Raw genomic sequence first — 17455 nt, 5'->3', positions numbered from 1 at the left:
CTCTAGGACAGGAATAGTTGTGTTTTGTTTGAGCAGGCTTAAGGCATGGGTGGAAGTGAAACTGATGTGGCTGAAATGCAATCATTGCACAGAGTGCCTCGAATTGGACTGGGGAGAGCTGCTGTTCCTGGCAGCTTTTGGAGAACACTGAGTAAAGGCAATCTAGACAAATACCATCTGACATGTAGCTGGTAGTGTCTCAAGCAGCAATAGATGTGCCTTAGGATGTAGTCTTGGTGTATAAACACTGTGCTGGTGCTTTAATTCTGTGTTTTCTCCGTGGAAGCTGGTAGATGTGCCAGAGTTTCCAGACAGTTAGTCAAAGGCTGTCCAGTAGTGAATAATCCCGAGCAGGTCTGCAGACAAGAATGGATGTAAACAGTTTGGTCTTCTCTGTTTTGACATCATTGTGCAAAGCCTCTTTTTGAAAGGAGGAATGTAACTACTGGAATATCACACAACTCAAGCCAAAGCTGCTGCATGAACTCATTCCTTATTATTTCATCTCTGGACAGCTGAAGGGATCCTGGCCCCAAAATGGTGTGTTCTATACACTGCAGTTCTTGGCTAGCCTGAAATTAGGGGTTTTGGGGTTTTTTTTGATATGTCTGCAGAAATTTTCTTATGTTTGGTATTGTAGTACTTTAAAAATTTCAGGACAAAGTTGAATGTTAATGAAAATATGCTGAAATCTTGTTCTTCTCCACTCTCTGCTGAAGAGAGACACTGGAGTAAGTACAGACAGCTTCACTTTCATAGATGTCATTGGTAGCAGCAGACTAGACATGCAGTTAATGATCTTTGCAGTGAGCAGTGAGCTCAACATGGAGAGCGCCCAAACTCTTCATGTGCTGCAAGGTGTTTGCTTAGTCTTTGTCACCTAACTGCAGTCTCATGAAGAAGAATGACTCCTTCAAACAGCCTGCAGCCAGTTTCTCTTGCAGACATCCAAGTCCTAGGGCAAGATAACATCTGTGTGCAGATGGATACACGGAGAGAGTCGGAAAGCCATGGCTAAGGTTCTTTAAGCAGACCTTAACCAGAGCATGCTGGGCTCCTTAATGCCACAATTCTGCAGCTTATTTTTTCCTAGACCAGTATTTCTAGAATAGTTCTCATATTTTTTTTCCCTGTAGCTTTCAAGCTCTAGTAGATACAGGTTACTCCACTGCATGTGTTGGTAGCTACTGGAGGATATTCAGGTCTCAAAGATTCAGTTCTCTTTCAGTGTAAACATCATTAAGGCACATCCTGTTGTAGCATAATAATGTGATGGAAGTCTTCTGTTTTTAATAAAAACAGAGTTGGTGTTGCTAATCTCTTGAGGGAAAGGAAACCAACAGTGCTGTTTCAATTTAGGATTTCAAGCAGTTCTGTAGAGCTCTGCAGTATCGATCATTGTTATCCTTGTCAGCAGCAAGATGCTTTCAGTCTAGGTCGTCCCACTCAGTGCAAACCTCAAAATGAGTAACTAGTAAAAGATGATAGACTGTTCCTGCTTGGGGGAAAAAAAAAAATTGGAGTCATCAAGACTGTTGGGGAATGGGGAGGACTTACTTTGAACTGTCCGGGTCTGGTCCTGCAGATGGAATGCCTGCTAGTGGTTGGACTGTATTATGTGCTCCCCTGGAGTACATTTGTTGGTTTAGCTTCATCCAGAAGGAATCCAGTTAGTGTGCTACATCAGAGATTGTTCTGTGATGTGAACCAAAACATATTCAGTGGGACAAGCAGGAAATGTGCATCAAAGCCACACTCCTGATCTGAATTAATATGCTAGTATAGATGCATGCAGAGACTGCATTTAAACTGCCATGTAAGTGCTTGATGTATATGGAATGTGCAATCTGAGGTCAGCAACAGGATTCAAAGTCTCAAAAACTATATAGCATAGCTGGAAAAAGTACAGAGATGGGTGTAGCCAAGGTGAAAATGGCTTCCATACAAACAGACTGAAAAAACAGTAAGACTTCCAGGTAAGAAAACAGATGAGTGATTGTACCTTGCAGACCTGTGGGTAGGTATTTTCTGTCTTTGTGATTTGAGTGGTCAAATAAAACTGTGCTTGAGTATATGTTTTGTGTTCCCTACACATGGAAGGTTGACAATGCAAGAGAAAGAAGGCAAAATGCAGGATCTGGTTTTTTCAGAGTGCAGGAGAAAGAGGGGAAAATGTAGGACCTGTTTTTTTCAGAATGCGAGAGAAAGAGGGGACAGTGCAGGACAGTTTTATTTTTAGAGTGCAAGAGAAAGAAGGGAAAATGTAGGACCTGTGCTTTTTTCAGAATGCAAGAGAAGGGGGGAAAATGCAGGACCTGTTTTTTTTCAGGTTGCAAGAGAAAGAGGAGAAAATGCAGGACCTGTTAATTTTGTTCTCTCATTGAAGGTGTGCTGTGATTCCTTGTTGCTTGTGGTGAGGAGCTATCTCTAGAGGCTTTTGACAGAGTAAAGGAGCAGAAATTAGGCATGATATGGGGACACTTTTAACTTGGTGCTCGTTAACAGGCCTCTGTGTTGTCTGTGCAGGTCAATGTCTTGAGAAGGCAGCAGCGCATGATCAAAAACCGGGAGTCAGCCTTTCAGTCACGGAAGAAAAAGAAGGAATACATGTTGGGGTTGGAGGCCAGGCTGGAGGCAGCCTTGCTGGAGAATGAGAAGCTCAAGAAAGAAAACAGCACACTGAAGAGGCAGCTGGATGAAGTAGTATTAGAGGTGAGAGATTGTGATTGAGATCTGGCAGTTGCTCAGGTGAAAGGTGCTTGAACAGAACCCAGGAATTGCTGACTGGGAGAGCTTTGAGGGTTTCTAGCTCAGCTTCCCACACCAAGCAGGACTTTCACCAACTTTAGGTCAGCATTACCTAGCTGACTTAATTCTTTATTTCATGCTGCTTCTTTAAGATTTCACTGAGAAGGCAGACTGGATAAAAAATACAAAGACAGAGAGTTTTATTTTTAAGTAATCCTGGCATGCATTCATACATAATTAGGCAAGTATCAATCTAAAAATGAAACATAATTTGGTGCATTCAGCTTTTGACATACCTTTGCATGTCTATGCCCTTTTCTAATTGCATATCTTTTTTTTTTTTCTTACTGTCTAGAACCAGAAGCTGAAAGTATCATCTCCAAAGAGAAGGACCCTGTGTGTGATGGTGATACTGGCTTTCATAATGCTGAATTATGGTCCCTTGAGGTAAGCTGCCTAGGAATCCCATTTTCATTGTGAGTGTGCTGTCCTGTGATTTTTGTTTGAATTTTTAATACAGATGGTGTTTTGTTTTGAAGCTTAGAGCTTGACTTCTGTGCTTTACTCTCTTCTTGCACAGGGGAAAACTCATCTGTGTAGTGGTTTCTCTTTTGCTGTCCTTCTGGCAACAAGAGCTAGATCTCATACCTGTAATTTCTCTTGCTTCATCAGTTTCATAGAATCACAGAATCAACCAGGTTGGGAAACACCTCAGAGATCATCAAGTCCAACCTATTACCTAATACCTAACACCTCCTGACAACTAAACCATGGCTTTAAGTGCCACATCCAAGCTTTTTTTGAACACCTTCAGGGATGATGACTCCACCACCTCCCTGGGCAGCACATTCCACTGGCCAAGTACTCTTTCTGTGAAGAACTTGCTCCTCACCTCGAGCTTGATTTGTTAATCAGTTCAGTGACCAGCAGTTTGTCTGCTCCATTTATGACCTGAAGAGGTCACAGAGCTGTGTTAAGAGTCCTTTTAGAAAAAAGTCACAGACTTTGAGACCTTAACTGCTTGCTTCATACCTGTGCTAATCCCAACAGCTGTGAGTTTAAGCTGCTTCTAGTACTCAGTGCAGGAAATCCCACTCTTTGTTCCAATGCTTTGCAATCCTGACCATTAAATGTGTCTAACTGAAATCCTCCTTATTACTGTGTAAGCCCTCTAGTACCTGTCTTCCAGATGTATTAAAAAGCTTGTTCTTTCTCCTTAATTAGTTGAAGTGGAAATCAAAAACTTGTTCAAACTGTATCAGTGTGCAAAGGAAGCAGAGAGCGGGAGGGAAAAGCTGCATAACTTCCCAGACACTTTACAAAGAAATCTGTGGTAGGGAGGAGACTAAAAATAGATACTTCTTGCACATTTTAGCTGGCTTTGGAACATGAAAGAGCTTTTATCTGAAGCTGTTCACTTTTTGAAAAGGGGAGGGTACCTCAGGAGATCTGCAGCCAGCAGGGTCTCCATTTTCCTCCAAACCTCAGGCAAACTAAAGGACTGGGGTGGGATAAATCTGGAGGGAGACTGTTTCTGACTACTATAAACTTTCACAGTGTTGGTGTTTGTATTTTTAATAACATTAGAAAATTTGCTAAAGCAGAAATGGTTTACCTCAGGCAGTAAGATACAGCAGATCATTTTACTTTGATATGGATGACTTGAAGGTAGACCATTTCTTAGGGCATTTAGGATTTGTATTGGGATTTTCGAGTATCAGGCAGAAAAATCAGCTTCCAGATGCCAAGTGATTGGTTTGCACATCCCATTTGCACTTGCAAATACTATCACTCACTTGAGACACACTTGGTGAGAACTAATAGAATCAGGAATCTGCCTGAAGCTGGGAGAAATTTTCTTTGCCTCCATGCTACAGTGAGGAGTTGAGATGCATGAAGCTCTTGTTGGCTTTGAGAGGCTTGAAAAGAGAAGGTGAGTGAGAGGTCTTTTTACCAGAGTGCTCAACAGTTCCTGTCTCAAGTAGGATGCTGAGCTTGATGGCTGAAAGGTCAGTTTGTGTTTGTGTCTTTGTGATATCAGTAACTGCAGAAACGTGACAGGGTTAATTTCTTGACTGCTCCGATGTTTAATAAAGTAGATAAACCAAAAAGAAATTCTTGAATGTCTGGCTGTTCCTGGCCAGTGTAGTAGTGGAGCATGCCAGTGGAATTGCTGTGCCTGAACTAGATGGTCTATGTCAGGACTGGTTTTAGGCAGAGGGAATGTGATTGCAAATTTGCAAGGGATTACTCTTATCTTTCTGCTCCTTTTTTTTTTTTTTTTTTTCTTTTAGCTAGCAAAGTAAATGCTTGCACTGCAATTCAAATACCAGGCTTTATCAAGGTAGTGTGAGAGTGGATTGTGCAATACCCTTTGGAAGGCCCAGAGTGTGGGATATACAAATCATTACTTCAGATTTCACTCCTCCCATGTGCATTTTCTTCCTTCTATAGAGGTGTCACTGAATGGTAGCTCCACGAAGGTGATAGTCATGATTGCTGTCCTCCTTAGTCCTTAAGAAGAGGAGCTTCCAATACACAGAATGTTTTGCAGTCCCTGCAGCCTCTGGCAGAAAGGGGTAGTTTTTCTGTTAGCATATCCATGCTGTCTTTGTCCCCTGATTTAGCTAAAGGTGAAATAGCTAATCTGCATGCAGTGATCAACTGGAGGTAAATACTATTTCAAATTTTGTGACAGCCTTGCCATTTCTCCTGTGTAGGAAACCATTTCACTTGCACACCTGTGTGGAGGTGTGACAGCATTCAGGCACAAGATTGTTTGATTCAAACATCTGAGCAGGGAATGTTTTAGTGCTTAAAGCCAATGAACCATTACAAAGAGAGCTGACATCCGAAAAAGCAAAATCCTTACCCCCTAAATTCTGCAGCAGACTTTGGAATTCCTTTAGCTGGCCTTATGGTAAGATGCTTCTCTGATTCTTAATTGGGAGCAATAAGATTCTTTGAAGGCTAGAGGTAAAACAAAAGGACAGGATATGTAGGATTTCTCTTTATAGAATCACACAGAATGTTAGGGACTGGAAGGGACCTCCAGAGATCATCCAGTCCAACCCTCTGCCAGAGCAGGGTCACCTAGAGCAGATCACACAGGAACTCATCCAGGCAGGTCTTGAATATCTTCAGAGAAGGAGACTCCACAACCCCTCTGGGCAGCCAGTTCCAGTGGTCTGTCACCCTCACAGTGAAAAAAAAATTTCCTCATGTTTCCATGGAAGTTGCTGTGCCTTTAGTTACCTTGCATCAAATTAGAGAAGCAGTCAGGTTGCTTTGGGAATGGGTGTGAAGCTGAAAGACAGGCAGTCCTGAAAACCCTGCATGGCCTGCAGTGGGGCAGTTGAGGTACAGTGTTTGGCCACTTGGCATCCACAAAACCCCCCTCTGAAAGGTTGGCTGTGTAGTTATTTCTGTGTTCTTCTGCTTTGATGGATGTGTGTTGCACTAACTTGGGTTCCCACTTCATTAGTTTTAAGTCTTATTGACTGTGTAAATGGTGAGAGGTTTGTGATGGTTCATGGGGGAATCTCAGGCTGTGCAGTTTTTTGGGGGTTCTAATGGATAAGTAGCTGAACATGAGCCAGCAGTGTGCCCAGGTGGCCAAGAAAGCCAAAGGCATCCTGGCTGGGATTAGAAATGCTGTGTCCAGCAGGAGCAGGCAGGGGATTGTCCCCTGGGACTCAGCTCTGGGGAGGCCACACCTTGAGTGTTGTGTCCAGTTTTGGGCACCTCCATACAAGAGAGATGTGGAGGTGCTGGAGCCAGGGCAGAGGAGGGCAAAGAAGAGCTGGGAAGGGCCTGGAGAATAAATCTGATGAGGAGTGACTGAAGGAGCTGGAGATGGTTAGTGTGAAATAGAGGAGGCTGAGGGGAGACCTCATTGCTGTCTACAACTGCCTGAAAGGACATTGTAGAGAGGCTGCTGCTGGTCTCTTCTCCCAGGTAATTAGTGATAGAACAAGAGGGAACAGCTTCAAGCTGCCACTGGGTAGGGTTAGGCTGGACAGGAGGAAAAAACATTTCCCAAGAAGAGTGGTCAGGGATTGGAATGTGCTGCCCAGGGAGGTGGTGGAGTCCCAAGCCTGGCTGTGTTTAAAGGTGGTTTGGATGTGGTGCTTGGGGCTATGGTTTAGGGGTGAGCCTTGTGGAGTAGGGTTCTGGGTAGGACTTGGTGATGCTGAGGGGCTTTTCCAACCTGAATGTTGCTGTGATTCTGTGAACATTATGGGAAGCAGTTCAGGATGTGGCAGCCCTTGGCAAACAAGTTTAGCAGATAAGATTATTCTGCTGGCACATTTTGTCATGCTGGCAAGTTACACTGTGTATGGGTAATGGGAACATTGGATTTGGGAATAGGAGAGTGGGGCTGGAAGGCTGGGAGGTTAGCTGGTGTATCAACCTAAGAAACCTGTTTGAAAGTGTTGAAGGGAGAGCCTGGTGCAGTCTGCTTAACTGCCAGCAAGCTTTTCAGTACATCCTTCAGTCTTGGGCATGGCACCAAGTTATCTTTGAGAAAAGAATGGAAGTCTAAATCTAAATTGGATATAAATGTGCAGTGAATACTTTCTGGTCACGACCACGGCTTGCATAGAGTTAATGGTAACTCTGCTTTGTGTTACTGAACACTTGAGGGTTTATTGAGGTTTTGTGTTGAAGACTGAAGCTTGCAGTTGTTAAAAGCCTAAGTAATTTAGCAGGAATTCTGTTGGTGTAAGTTTCTGTTTTATCTGTTTGTTTTATTCTGGAAGAAAGGCGCCAGGAGTTTTCCATCTGTGTGTCAATGAACTATTCTCTAATCTTTATGAATTATTTGGATTTAACATCTATGAGAACTTCCTTTTATTATTACTTAAGAATGATTGGTGAGGTGTATGAAGGGGATAGGGTACATCTTGATTCAGTCCCTTGCAGACATCACCCCCTTGCCCAATCTTAGATACCATGAGGTGCAAGACAGGAATTGGCAACCGACAGTATTTGCACAAAATAGTGAGCACACAAACTGTGATGTGCAGCAGGCTTGGGAGCTGGATCCATGACCTCTGGAAGGAGGCAGGATCTGTCGGAGGCAGCATCTCCTGCCTTCACACTTGCCTTCTGTGAGAGCTGGTGCCTGCTCAGCTCAGCTGTGTTCTCAGCTGGTGTGGCATTCCTGCAGGACTGCTGACTTCTGGCATTCAGAAACATCTCATTAGCTGTGCGGTTTTTTTTGTTAGCACTTACAGCATGAAATCTGAACATTTTCAAAGCATTACAATTCCTAGGTGCCGCCTTCTTTTTTTTTTTTTTTCCTTAATTATCTTGTTTGATTTCCATATTTGTGTTAGACCATGGCTGGGTAGTAACCAGATCTGAAAATGTGCCAAACAAGCTTATGGAGACAGACTGAGAGAGTTGGAGCTGTTCAGTCTGGAGAAGAGAAGGCTCTGAGGAGACCTTGTGGCCTTCCAGTATCTGAAGGGGGCTACAAGAAAGCTGGGGAGGGACTTTTTAGGGTGTCAGAGAGTGATAGGACTGGGAGGAATGGAACAAAAGTAGAAGTGGGAAGATTAGGATTGGATGTTAGGAAGAATTTCTTCCCCATGAGGGTGGTGAGAGACTGGAAGAGGTTGCCCAGGGAGGTAGTGGAAGCCTCATCCCTGGAGGTTTTTGCAGCCAGGCTGGATGTGGCTGTGAGCAACCTGCTGTAGTGTGAGGTGTCCCTGCCCATGGCAGGGGGCTTGGACCTGGATGATCCTTGAGGGTCCCTTCCAACCCTAATAATTCTATGATTCTAAGCACAAAGCAAGCTGAAATAAATGGAAACCAAGCACATGCTGTAGTCTAAACAATCCTTCTATTTATTTGGGGAATATTTTTATTTTATTTCTCTTCCCTGTTCCCATTTGTATATAAATTGTCTTGTGTGTTTGGGTTTTTATAGTGCAAGTTCTACATGTGGTAGTAAAATATTTGCAGGAAATTAGCCCAACTAATGTATAAAAATCAGGGAAAGGTAAATTTTCTGCATCTCTGCTTCTTGAGTCAGTAGCAGCAAAGCCTGTAAGGCAGGTACTTGCTAGTGGCCCTAGCATTATTGGCTATGAAAAATGTTCACCTCCAATCTTGTCTGCTCAAGTTTACATAGTGGCCATCATCTAACACCACTCTTACAGCATTTATAGGGATGTTAGCCAGCCAGAATGTGTCCTAACTACCATTTCAGGTGTTTAGGGGACAGAAAACAAAGGAAAGTGTGAATCTGGAAGGAGAAAAGGCAGATCTGCAAAGTGATTGGAACAGGGGGTTTAGAGGCTGGTGTGATTTTTCATATTTCTTTTTTAATGAATTTTGTGGGGTTTCTTTCTTAAAAGTTGGCCAGCTCTGTATGGTTCAGACTGGAAACCAAACTTGATGATGTAACCAAAAATTCTTAAGCTGTATTTGTGGTGGAAGATGCCTGAGGTGGTGACTGATGGAGATAAGGAAAGCTGCTGCTTCAAAATCTCTTGTGCCCCCTTGACCTAGAACAGCTGTGCTGGAGTTACTGGTCTTTTGTAGGGACTCTCAAGTGTCCTGATGGATTTTCCTCTACTTTCCAGGACTACCCTGGAAACAGAACAATCTATTAAAAGTTTAGACCCACTGAACAATCTGCAAATAAAGACACCATCCCGGGTGGCAGAGAAGTGTGATTTGCCTGCTTAATGGTGGGGTCTGCAACAAATGAAGCCGTGACTTTTGACTCCTGAAAGACTCTGGGGCTGTGTCTCATTTCTTATATGAGTAGCACAAACATTAGGGAAAAGCACAAGCAGTGGTAAAATTAATCATCTTTTACTGACAATGTGGAAATCACCCATGGGATGTTCAATTGCATGCTACCATGATCTGCGGCTTGTGAGGATCAAGTAAGCAAAACACAAGGCTTGGTCCAGATTCCAGGCCTTTCAGAACCTCTCTTGCTGGGTTAGTGACTTGAGTAAGATTGAATACTCTTGATTTTCCTACAAACTACAACTACAGGAGCAGGAAGTGATTCCTTCCTCCTTCCCCTGCTGATCACAGCCATATGTTCATCCTGGCAGAGTAGTGCCTTGGCCTGGCTGTGCTCACTTGCCTTGTCCTGCTGCTTTGGTGCAGTTGCAGAGCCTGCGCAGAATCCCAGATGCCCTCCCTGGTAACTTACCTTTTCTCCAGGCATTCACCTGCTGGGCTGGGAGTGAAATGCAGGAAGTTTTTGCCCTAAATGAGCATCACTCTTGAAACTGCTTGCTTCAGACCTGCCCAAGCTTTGGCAATAAAGGCCAGCCCACTTCCAAATAACCATCTGTATACTGTGTCCAGTTTGGGGCTCCCCAGTTCAAGAGAGACAGAGACCTGCTGGAGAGAGTCCAGGGGAGAGCCATGAGGATGCTTAGGGGACTTGAGCATCTCCCCTGTGAAGAGAGACTGAGAGCCCTGGGGCTGTTTAGTCTGGAGAGGAGAAGGCTGAGAGGGGATCTGATCAATGTCTATCAATAGCTGAGGGGTGGGTGTCAAGTGGAGGGGGCCAAGCTCTTTTGGGTGGTGCACAGGAATAAGCCAAGGAACAATGGATACAAACTGGAACAGGGAAGGTTTCACCTCAACATGAGAAGAAACTTCTTTACAGTGAGGGTGACAGAGCCCTGGAGCAGGTTGCCCAGAGAGGTTGTGGAGTCTCCTTCTCTGGAGACTTTCCAAACCCAGCTGGATGCATTCCTGTGCAGACTGCCCTGGGTGATGCTGCTCTGGCAGGGAGGTTGGACCCAATGATCTCAGGAGGTCCATTCTAACCTCTAAGGTCCTGTGGTACTGTGATACATAGTTTTCTAAGCAAAAATAAGTATCTGGGTGTCAATACTTCCTTTCCCGTCTTTTCTAACAGCTTTATTAAAAATCAATTGCTTTTTAAAGAAAGAAAAACACAAGAGATTGTCCCTCCAGTTTTGATTGCTGTTCTCATCCTCCCCAGTGGTGGGAGGCTGGGCTCCTCTCATCAGCCCAGCACTTGCAGAGAGTAGCTCTGGAACAGCCTGGCAGGAGAAGGTAGTGCCTTGCAGTCAGCAGATGGTGCCCTCATCAGGAGTAAGAAACTAGAAATACTTTCCAGAGAGCATTTGGCACTGTGGCAGCCTTGTCTGGAATCAGTTAGGAAGAGGACAAGGTTGGTGTCTCCTTGCAATGTCAACTTCAGCCAGTTGGAAACGTCCCAACTCCTACTCAGAGATGGTCTGTCCCCAGAAAACTCTTTGTTATGATATCACTGCTGGCTTTCGTCTGCAAGTTACTGTACAACTTAAATGTCAGCCTTCAAAACTTGAAGCTCCCAGGGTTTGTTCAGCCAGCAGTACAAATGAAATTTAGCTTGGGCTCCTGGCAAGACTTGCTTTCACATTTATCAAATTTGACATTCAAACCAAAGAAGTAAAAATACCCCTAAAATATCAGGTGCCATTGAATGCCTGGAGAAACCATGGCAGGAGTGTTGCTTTTCTTTCCCTCCTATAATCAAATTTATCTACACTTCTGGACAAACATCTGCATGAAGTATTTAGTGGTTCTTTCTCTTTTCCTTTGGATCTGGTTTTGCATCTTAAACAAGCCAACAGCTTGAGCCAGCTTGGACAAGGTGTTTGTGGCTGTGTGAAAACCCTTTAATGCTCACAGTTATCTGGGTTGTCCAAATGCAGGCTGCAAAGCCTTGGTAGGCACCCCAAGTGTGTAAATATGGCCAAAGAGAAAAGATTCCAACTTCTAACTGGTCATCTTGTCCAGTAAAGCAATTTCTCACCTTCAGCCTTTCTTGATTTTTAATGTGGAACAGTAACTCAATTCCTGGCTTGCTCTGGCCAGATGTGCCAAAGTGCTCTTTCTTTTCCAAATCCTCATCTTGTAGCTCAACAGAGTGAAAAAAATGTCCATGTTTTTGTCATCTGTGATAATCAGACCTTTTTAAAAGCAGCTATTAATATCCCAGCTGAAAATACTGTTTTTTCAGAAGCTTTTTTTTCCCCCTCTGAATGGGATCCACCTACTGATCTTTTTTTACTGTTTCTAGACTCTTCTAACTGATGCTTTTAAATGCTCAATATTGACTTCACCTTCAGTGTTGTGGTATTGGAATCTCTCTGTAGACCCTTCCTGTTCCAGTTTGTATTGCTGCTGTTCTGCCCAGCACCTGTAAAGCCTAATATGCCTCAAGTGGGCAGGAGTTTCCAGACTCCTGAAGTCTGTCCTTCATCCCAGCTGTTAAAGGGATTCCCTGTTCCTAAGTAATACTTTTCCCCCCATGTCAATTTGAGATGTCAAAGGAGCAATATTTCTGATATCCTGTGTCATGCCCTCATGTACCCTCTTGATAAGGAAAGGTCTTTGAGAATGAGAAGTCAGAGGATAATAGACCATTACCTGCATGGCCTCTCCTATCTATTACCTGAAGATGGAGCCCTATTTACAAACTCCACAACTGAACTCTCCTGGGAGAGAGGAAAGGGAAGAAATAATGCAACAGACAAAATACTCTATTTAGGTGAGGGGGGGAAAGTAACAAAATTCCTTAGTATTTCAGGTTGCAGGTTTTCTTCTTACCCAGCATGAAAGTTCTTCTGGTTTTGGGTCATTGTCACAACTGAAGGGGCAAGGAAATGGAAGTATGTTTGGGGGTTTTGTTTCTTTGTTTTTTTCGTTTTTTTTTTTTTAAAGACATATTTGAGTCTTTGAGAAGGAAGCTTTTGATCATCTTCAAGAACCTAAAAACCAACTGGGAAAGGGTAGACAAATATAGCCCATGTGGCTTAAGGCAAAAATTGCTGCTAGCCCTGCTTCAAAAGAAGCATTATGTGGAAAATGCCAGTCCTGATAAAGGAAAGGGCACTGGAACAAATACCGTAAATAATAATGGATTTTGTCCTCAAGGGAGTGCCTGTGTTCTCAGAAATGGTAGCCATGCTTTGCTCCTGTGTGGATGGCAAAATGTGCTCTCTGCACCAATTTCTCTTTTGCTGCTGAAGAGCTCTTCTTTCAGATTGAAACATCTCATACCTCGCTGCTGCCAAAACTGAAATTTTAGTTCTGATTAAAAGATTTAAGATGTTTTAAGCATGAGACAAGTAAAAACAAACTTTTTTTTTCTCTATTAAAGCTGTTAAAATGAGGTGTGTGGGGGTTTGAGTGGCTGTACAGTTAAAAACAACTAAGTGACAAAACCTGAAGATTAGCTGTGATGGCAGAGCAGAGCTTATCTTTGTGACTGATGGACTTGGTTTGAGTTTCCTTCCTCATTCAGAGTTCAAGGTGAATTGGGAGTAGTAATGTGTTGCATGGAGCACTCTGAACTAGTCACCTCAAACTAGTTGCCTTGCCAAGCTGGAACCTGAAGTAGCATGAATTGCCTTTGCAGAATGAGGCAAATAGGAAGGAAAAACCCTCATGGAGAATGCAGGTTTGTTACAGTTCTGCTGATGTGGGTTCTGACAGCTTTAGCTAAATAATTACATGGAAAGTTTTTCTGCTTCATTGTGAGCAGGACAGGAAAGAAGTAGGATAGGATCAAGTGCCAGACCCAGCAGGTCCGTCAACAAGCACACTGGATGGGCTGATACAATTCATGCTGTGGAGAAATGGTTTGCAGAAGAGTTGCAACTTTCAGATCCTCTGCTGGGTGTTTTTGGCTTTATCAGTAAGTTTCCGTAGACTTGCAGCAGGCATGGCTCCAAACTGGGCAGGGCAGGGACACTTCACAGGAGTGACTTCCAGCAGGAACATGTGTCTGCTTGAACGTGTCCAGAGAAGGGCAGCAAGGCTGGGGAGGGGTCTGGAGCACAGCCCTATGAGGAGAGGCTGAGGGAGCTGGGGGTGTTTAGCCTGGAGAAGAGGAGGCTCAGGGCAGACCTTATTGCTCTCTACAACTACCTGAAGGGAGGTTGCAGCCCAGTGGGGGTTGGTCTCTTCTCCCAGGCAAGCAGCACCAGAACAAGAGGACACAGTCGCAAGCTGTGCAGGGGGAAGTTTAGGCTTGATCTTAGAAAGAAGTTCTTCCCAGACAGAGAGATTGGCCATTGGGATGTGCTGCCCAGGGAGGTGGTGGGGTGGAGGTCCCTGGAGGTGTTTAAGAAGAGCCTGGATGAGGCACTTAGTGCCATGGTCTGGTTGATTAGATAGGGTTGGGTGATTGGTTGGACTTGGTGATCTTGGAGGTCTCTTCCAACCTGGTTGGTTGATTCTATGATTCATACCTTCAAGCATCAGCTTCATTCTAAACTCAGGTTTTGGGCTTGAGATGCTCCCAGCTGTGCTGATGCTTTCCCTGGAAGAGATGAAAGATGATCTCATAAATACAGTAGATAGTGGAGATTGTTTCTGGATAGCCTGATATTGCCTGGTCTGTGAGGCTGTGAATAAAGCATCCAACTCTCCATGCTATGCAGTGGAAGTACTGAGACATTTGGATGCTAGTGTACATGCAGAGTAAGGAAGCTGTAAGGATTTTTCAGCCCATTGACACAAGTGAATACGCTCTGTAGCACTTCTGCTGCCCTGATTCTGTGCTGCTGCCTGGAAAACTGGAGGAGAGGAGGCAGTCCAAGCAATTTCAGTGTGAATCCAGGATTGCCCTGACTCTGATGGTCCTGCAGAGCAAGACCAACTCTTGAGGAGACCTAGGTTACTGCTAAGAAGAGCACAGATGTCTTGGCAAAAGTGAGAGGATTGCCAGGCAGCTCTGTCTGTGTGCCTTCTGTTTAGCTATCGAGTGTTTTACCTGCCCTCCTTGCTAGTTCTTGCCTTTCACTGTTACCACTATTTGTATTTGTTGCCTGATGCCAAATAACAGAGAGGAAAATGAGGTCTTTCCCTGCAGAGTTTATGCTCTGCCACGCAGGAGAGGTGGGGCATGAATTAAAGCCTAGTCTGTAGGCAGTAATCAGTGTGCATGGCAAAGAGCTCATCGGCCTGCTGGAGTCCTCTTCTGGTTTTGTATTTTCATTTTGCTGCTGCTGGGGATGCTCTGCTGTTGTCAGCTAAGAAGTTGGGTTGGCAAATACCTGCATTTCAGGAAGCAACCTTGCTTATGAAAGAGTAGATCTAACCTCTGGAGAGGATGCCTTGAAGTACTGCTTTTGTGCTTTCAAGCTTTCCCTCTTGTAAGTCACCCTTCTGAACTAGGGTGCAGTTGCTGTGGTATGGCACTTGTCTGCTCCTTTTTCCAGCTCATGTGGAATGCTTTGCTCTGCTTTGCAAACAGCCCTCAGGGGAAGATGCTTCCATCAGTGCAAGCACAGACCAGGACAAGTGGGTATCTTAGACCACAGCCTGCTGCTGCCATGTGGATGGGGTTATGAGCCCTGTCAGTGTAGAGTTGAACACAGATGTTTGGGTACAGCAGAATATTCCAAACTTGCAGCTGCATGGAATTTGGTAGCTGTGCTTTGCTTACATATTGTATTCATATAAACTCTGGCAGTTGTGCCTAGAAGCTGATGAAAGCACAAAGGTCAGGAGTACTTTGATTGGAATATAGGTAATTTTCTTCTGCCTGCAGATCTAGGTTGCAAACAGACTGATCTCCATGTCATCAGGTGAAGCTTATGTGAAAAACCAGAGCATAAACATCCTTCAAACAGTTAGAACTGAAAAGAACAGAACTGCTTTTCTCTTTGCTAGCTTTGAATGACAGGAATAGATTGACACAGGATGCCATATTCTTGTGTTGGGTATGACATGAACCTTACCCATGCAGGCTGGCAGCAGACAGAAGCATTTAACACCTTACAGTGAAGTGCCTTGCAGACCCTGTGTGTATTTGATGTTCTTTGCTATGGTTATTATGTTTCCCAGTGTATTTGAAAAGGACCCCAACGGAGCTGATACCACTGCAACTTCCAACCACCGAACCAGAAACCTTCTGGAGTTCTCAGCTAGCCAGGAGGCCAGCACAGTCCAGAAGATACCTGTGGACATCATTCCTGAGAAGAGTAATAGGTGAGATGAAAACCTCTGATGTATTTTAAGTGGCATGGGGTCACAGTGCTTCCAGACCACACTGCCCTTCCATTTGCTGACCTTTTTGGCCAGTGTTATTGTAGCTCTTACAGAGCAACTGAGTTTACAAACACTGTTTTAAAAGCTGTTCTCTTTTGTTTTCCTGGAGCATGACCAGAGAAGGGCCATGAGGATGATCAGAGGGCTGGAGCAGCTCTTCTATGAGGATAGGCTGAGAGAGTTGGGGTTGTTCAGTTTGGAGAAGAGAAGGCTCTGAGGAGACCTTCTTGTGGCCTGCCAGTATCTGAAGGGGGCTACCAGAAAGCTGGGGAGAGACTTTTTAAGGTGTCAGAGAGTGATAGGACTGGGGGGAATGGAGCAAAACTAGAAATGGGTAGATTCAGATTGGATGTTAGGAGGAAGTTCTTCCCCATGAAGGTGGTGAGACACTGGAACAGGTTGCCCAAGGAGGTGGTGGAAGCCTCATCCCTGGAGGTTTTTGCAGCCAGGCTGGATGTGGCTGTGAGCAACCTGCTGTAGTGTGAGGTGTCCCTGCCCATGGCAGGGGGGTTGGAACTGGATGATCTTTGAGGTCGTTTCCAACCCTGACAATTCTGTGAAAATGAGGTTTTGTCTCCAAGATTAGCCAGTGGGCAGAGCTTCAGAAGTGTCCACGTGGCTGTGCTGTGTGGTGTTTGGGACGGTGTAGTAGCAGAGAGCATATAAACAAGTGTATGTAATGGAGATTTTCCTGACCTTCTTCAGTCCTTCATCTCTCTGCCTTTTTCCCTGATCTTTAAGCTTGCATGGTTATGGTATTTGTCATATTCTCTGTCTCTCCTTATTTTTGAAGCTGGAGTATTTATTTTCTTAGTTGCTTGAGAGAAGACTGGGGAAGTTCACAATTAAGAACATATTCTGAACTTAGCACTGTACTGGTTTAGAAATCTCTGAGTTCATCCTTCTGCTTAGCCATTATTTAATTATCTTGTTGCTTTCAGGCTTCCTAGATCTCTAGCATTCATTGCATAAGTGAACATATAATTGTCTCCAGATTGAAGTCTGCCTAATCCAGCTCATGTTTTTCCCTTACAAGCTTTATCCTATCCTTTCCAGTAGAGCGTTTTGGCTGGTTCAACAAAGCCAGGCACAGATGTGCAGAAAGCCCTAATGTATTTTGCCATGCAGATAAAAAAGGCAATAAATCAAGAGTGTTTTAAGGCTGTAGCCATCACGATGAAGGCTTTGTGCCCTGTGTGGCATTTTTCAGGTCATGACTTGTGACGTAGTAGTGGAGTGGTTCCCTTAGGAGGATGTGCTAGTGCCTCTACCTCCCTTTTTCTTTCACTCCTTCACTCCATTATATGGCAAGCTGAGAGCTCTTTGCTGTGTATCCTCCTTTGTCAATTCTAGATGCAGTAAGCAGCAGAAGTAGACATGAAGGTGGGGAGAAAGCTGAGACAGGGAGGCGAGTGAGTGTGAACAAGGCTTTTGTGAGCTCTTATGCCTGATTTGTGAGAAAAAAATTGAGGCTTAGGAGCTACAACTCTCTGTCAAAATCAAATGGACTACTGATACCTTTATGATAGGTATTTGGTGCAGTGGTTAACCCCTCAGGAGGTACAGATAACCAGGAGAAAGGAATATGAGTCTTTACTTTGCTACTGAGGATGCTATGCATTTTTATATTGAAATATATACTCTTCACTTT

General features: G+C 44.2%; 1 protein-coding gene across 1 annotated transcript in view; it reads left to right on the top strand.

Moving 5' to 3' along the window:
• Positions 1-17455, top strand: part of ATF6 (activating transcription factor 6) — a 93528-nt gene that overhangs the window by 11598 nt on the left and 64475 nt on the right. Inside the window, exons 8-10 of the mRNA XM_054384196.1 lie at positions 2527-2712; positions 3104-3195; positions 15601-15744. Of these exons, the coding sequence (XP_054240171.1) occupies positions 2527-2712; positions 3104-3195; positions 15601-15744 (422 nt within the window). The remainder of the gene's footprint in view (positions 1-2526; positions 2713-3103; positions 3196-15600; positions 15745-17455) is intronic.

This window comes from Indicator indicator, chromosome 10 (assembly GCF_027791375.1).
Source record: "Indicator indicator isolate 239-I01 chromosome 10, UM_Iind_1.1, whole genome shotgun sequence".
Classification (NCBI taxonomy): domain Eukaryota; kingdom Metazoa; phylum Chordata; class Aves; order Piciformes; family Indicatoridae; genus Indicator; species Indicator indicator.
This window is presented reverse-complemented; position numbering and strand designations above follow the sequence as displayed.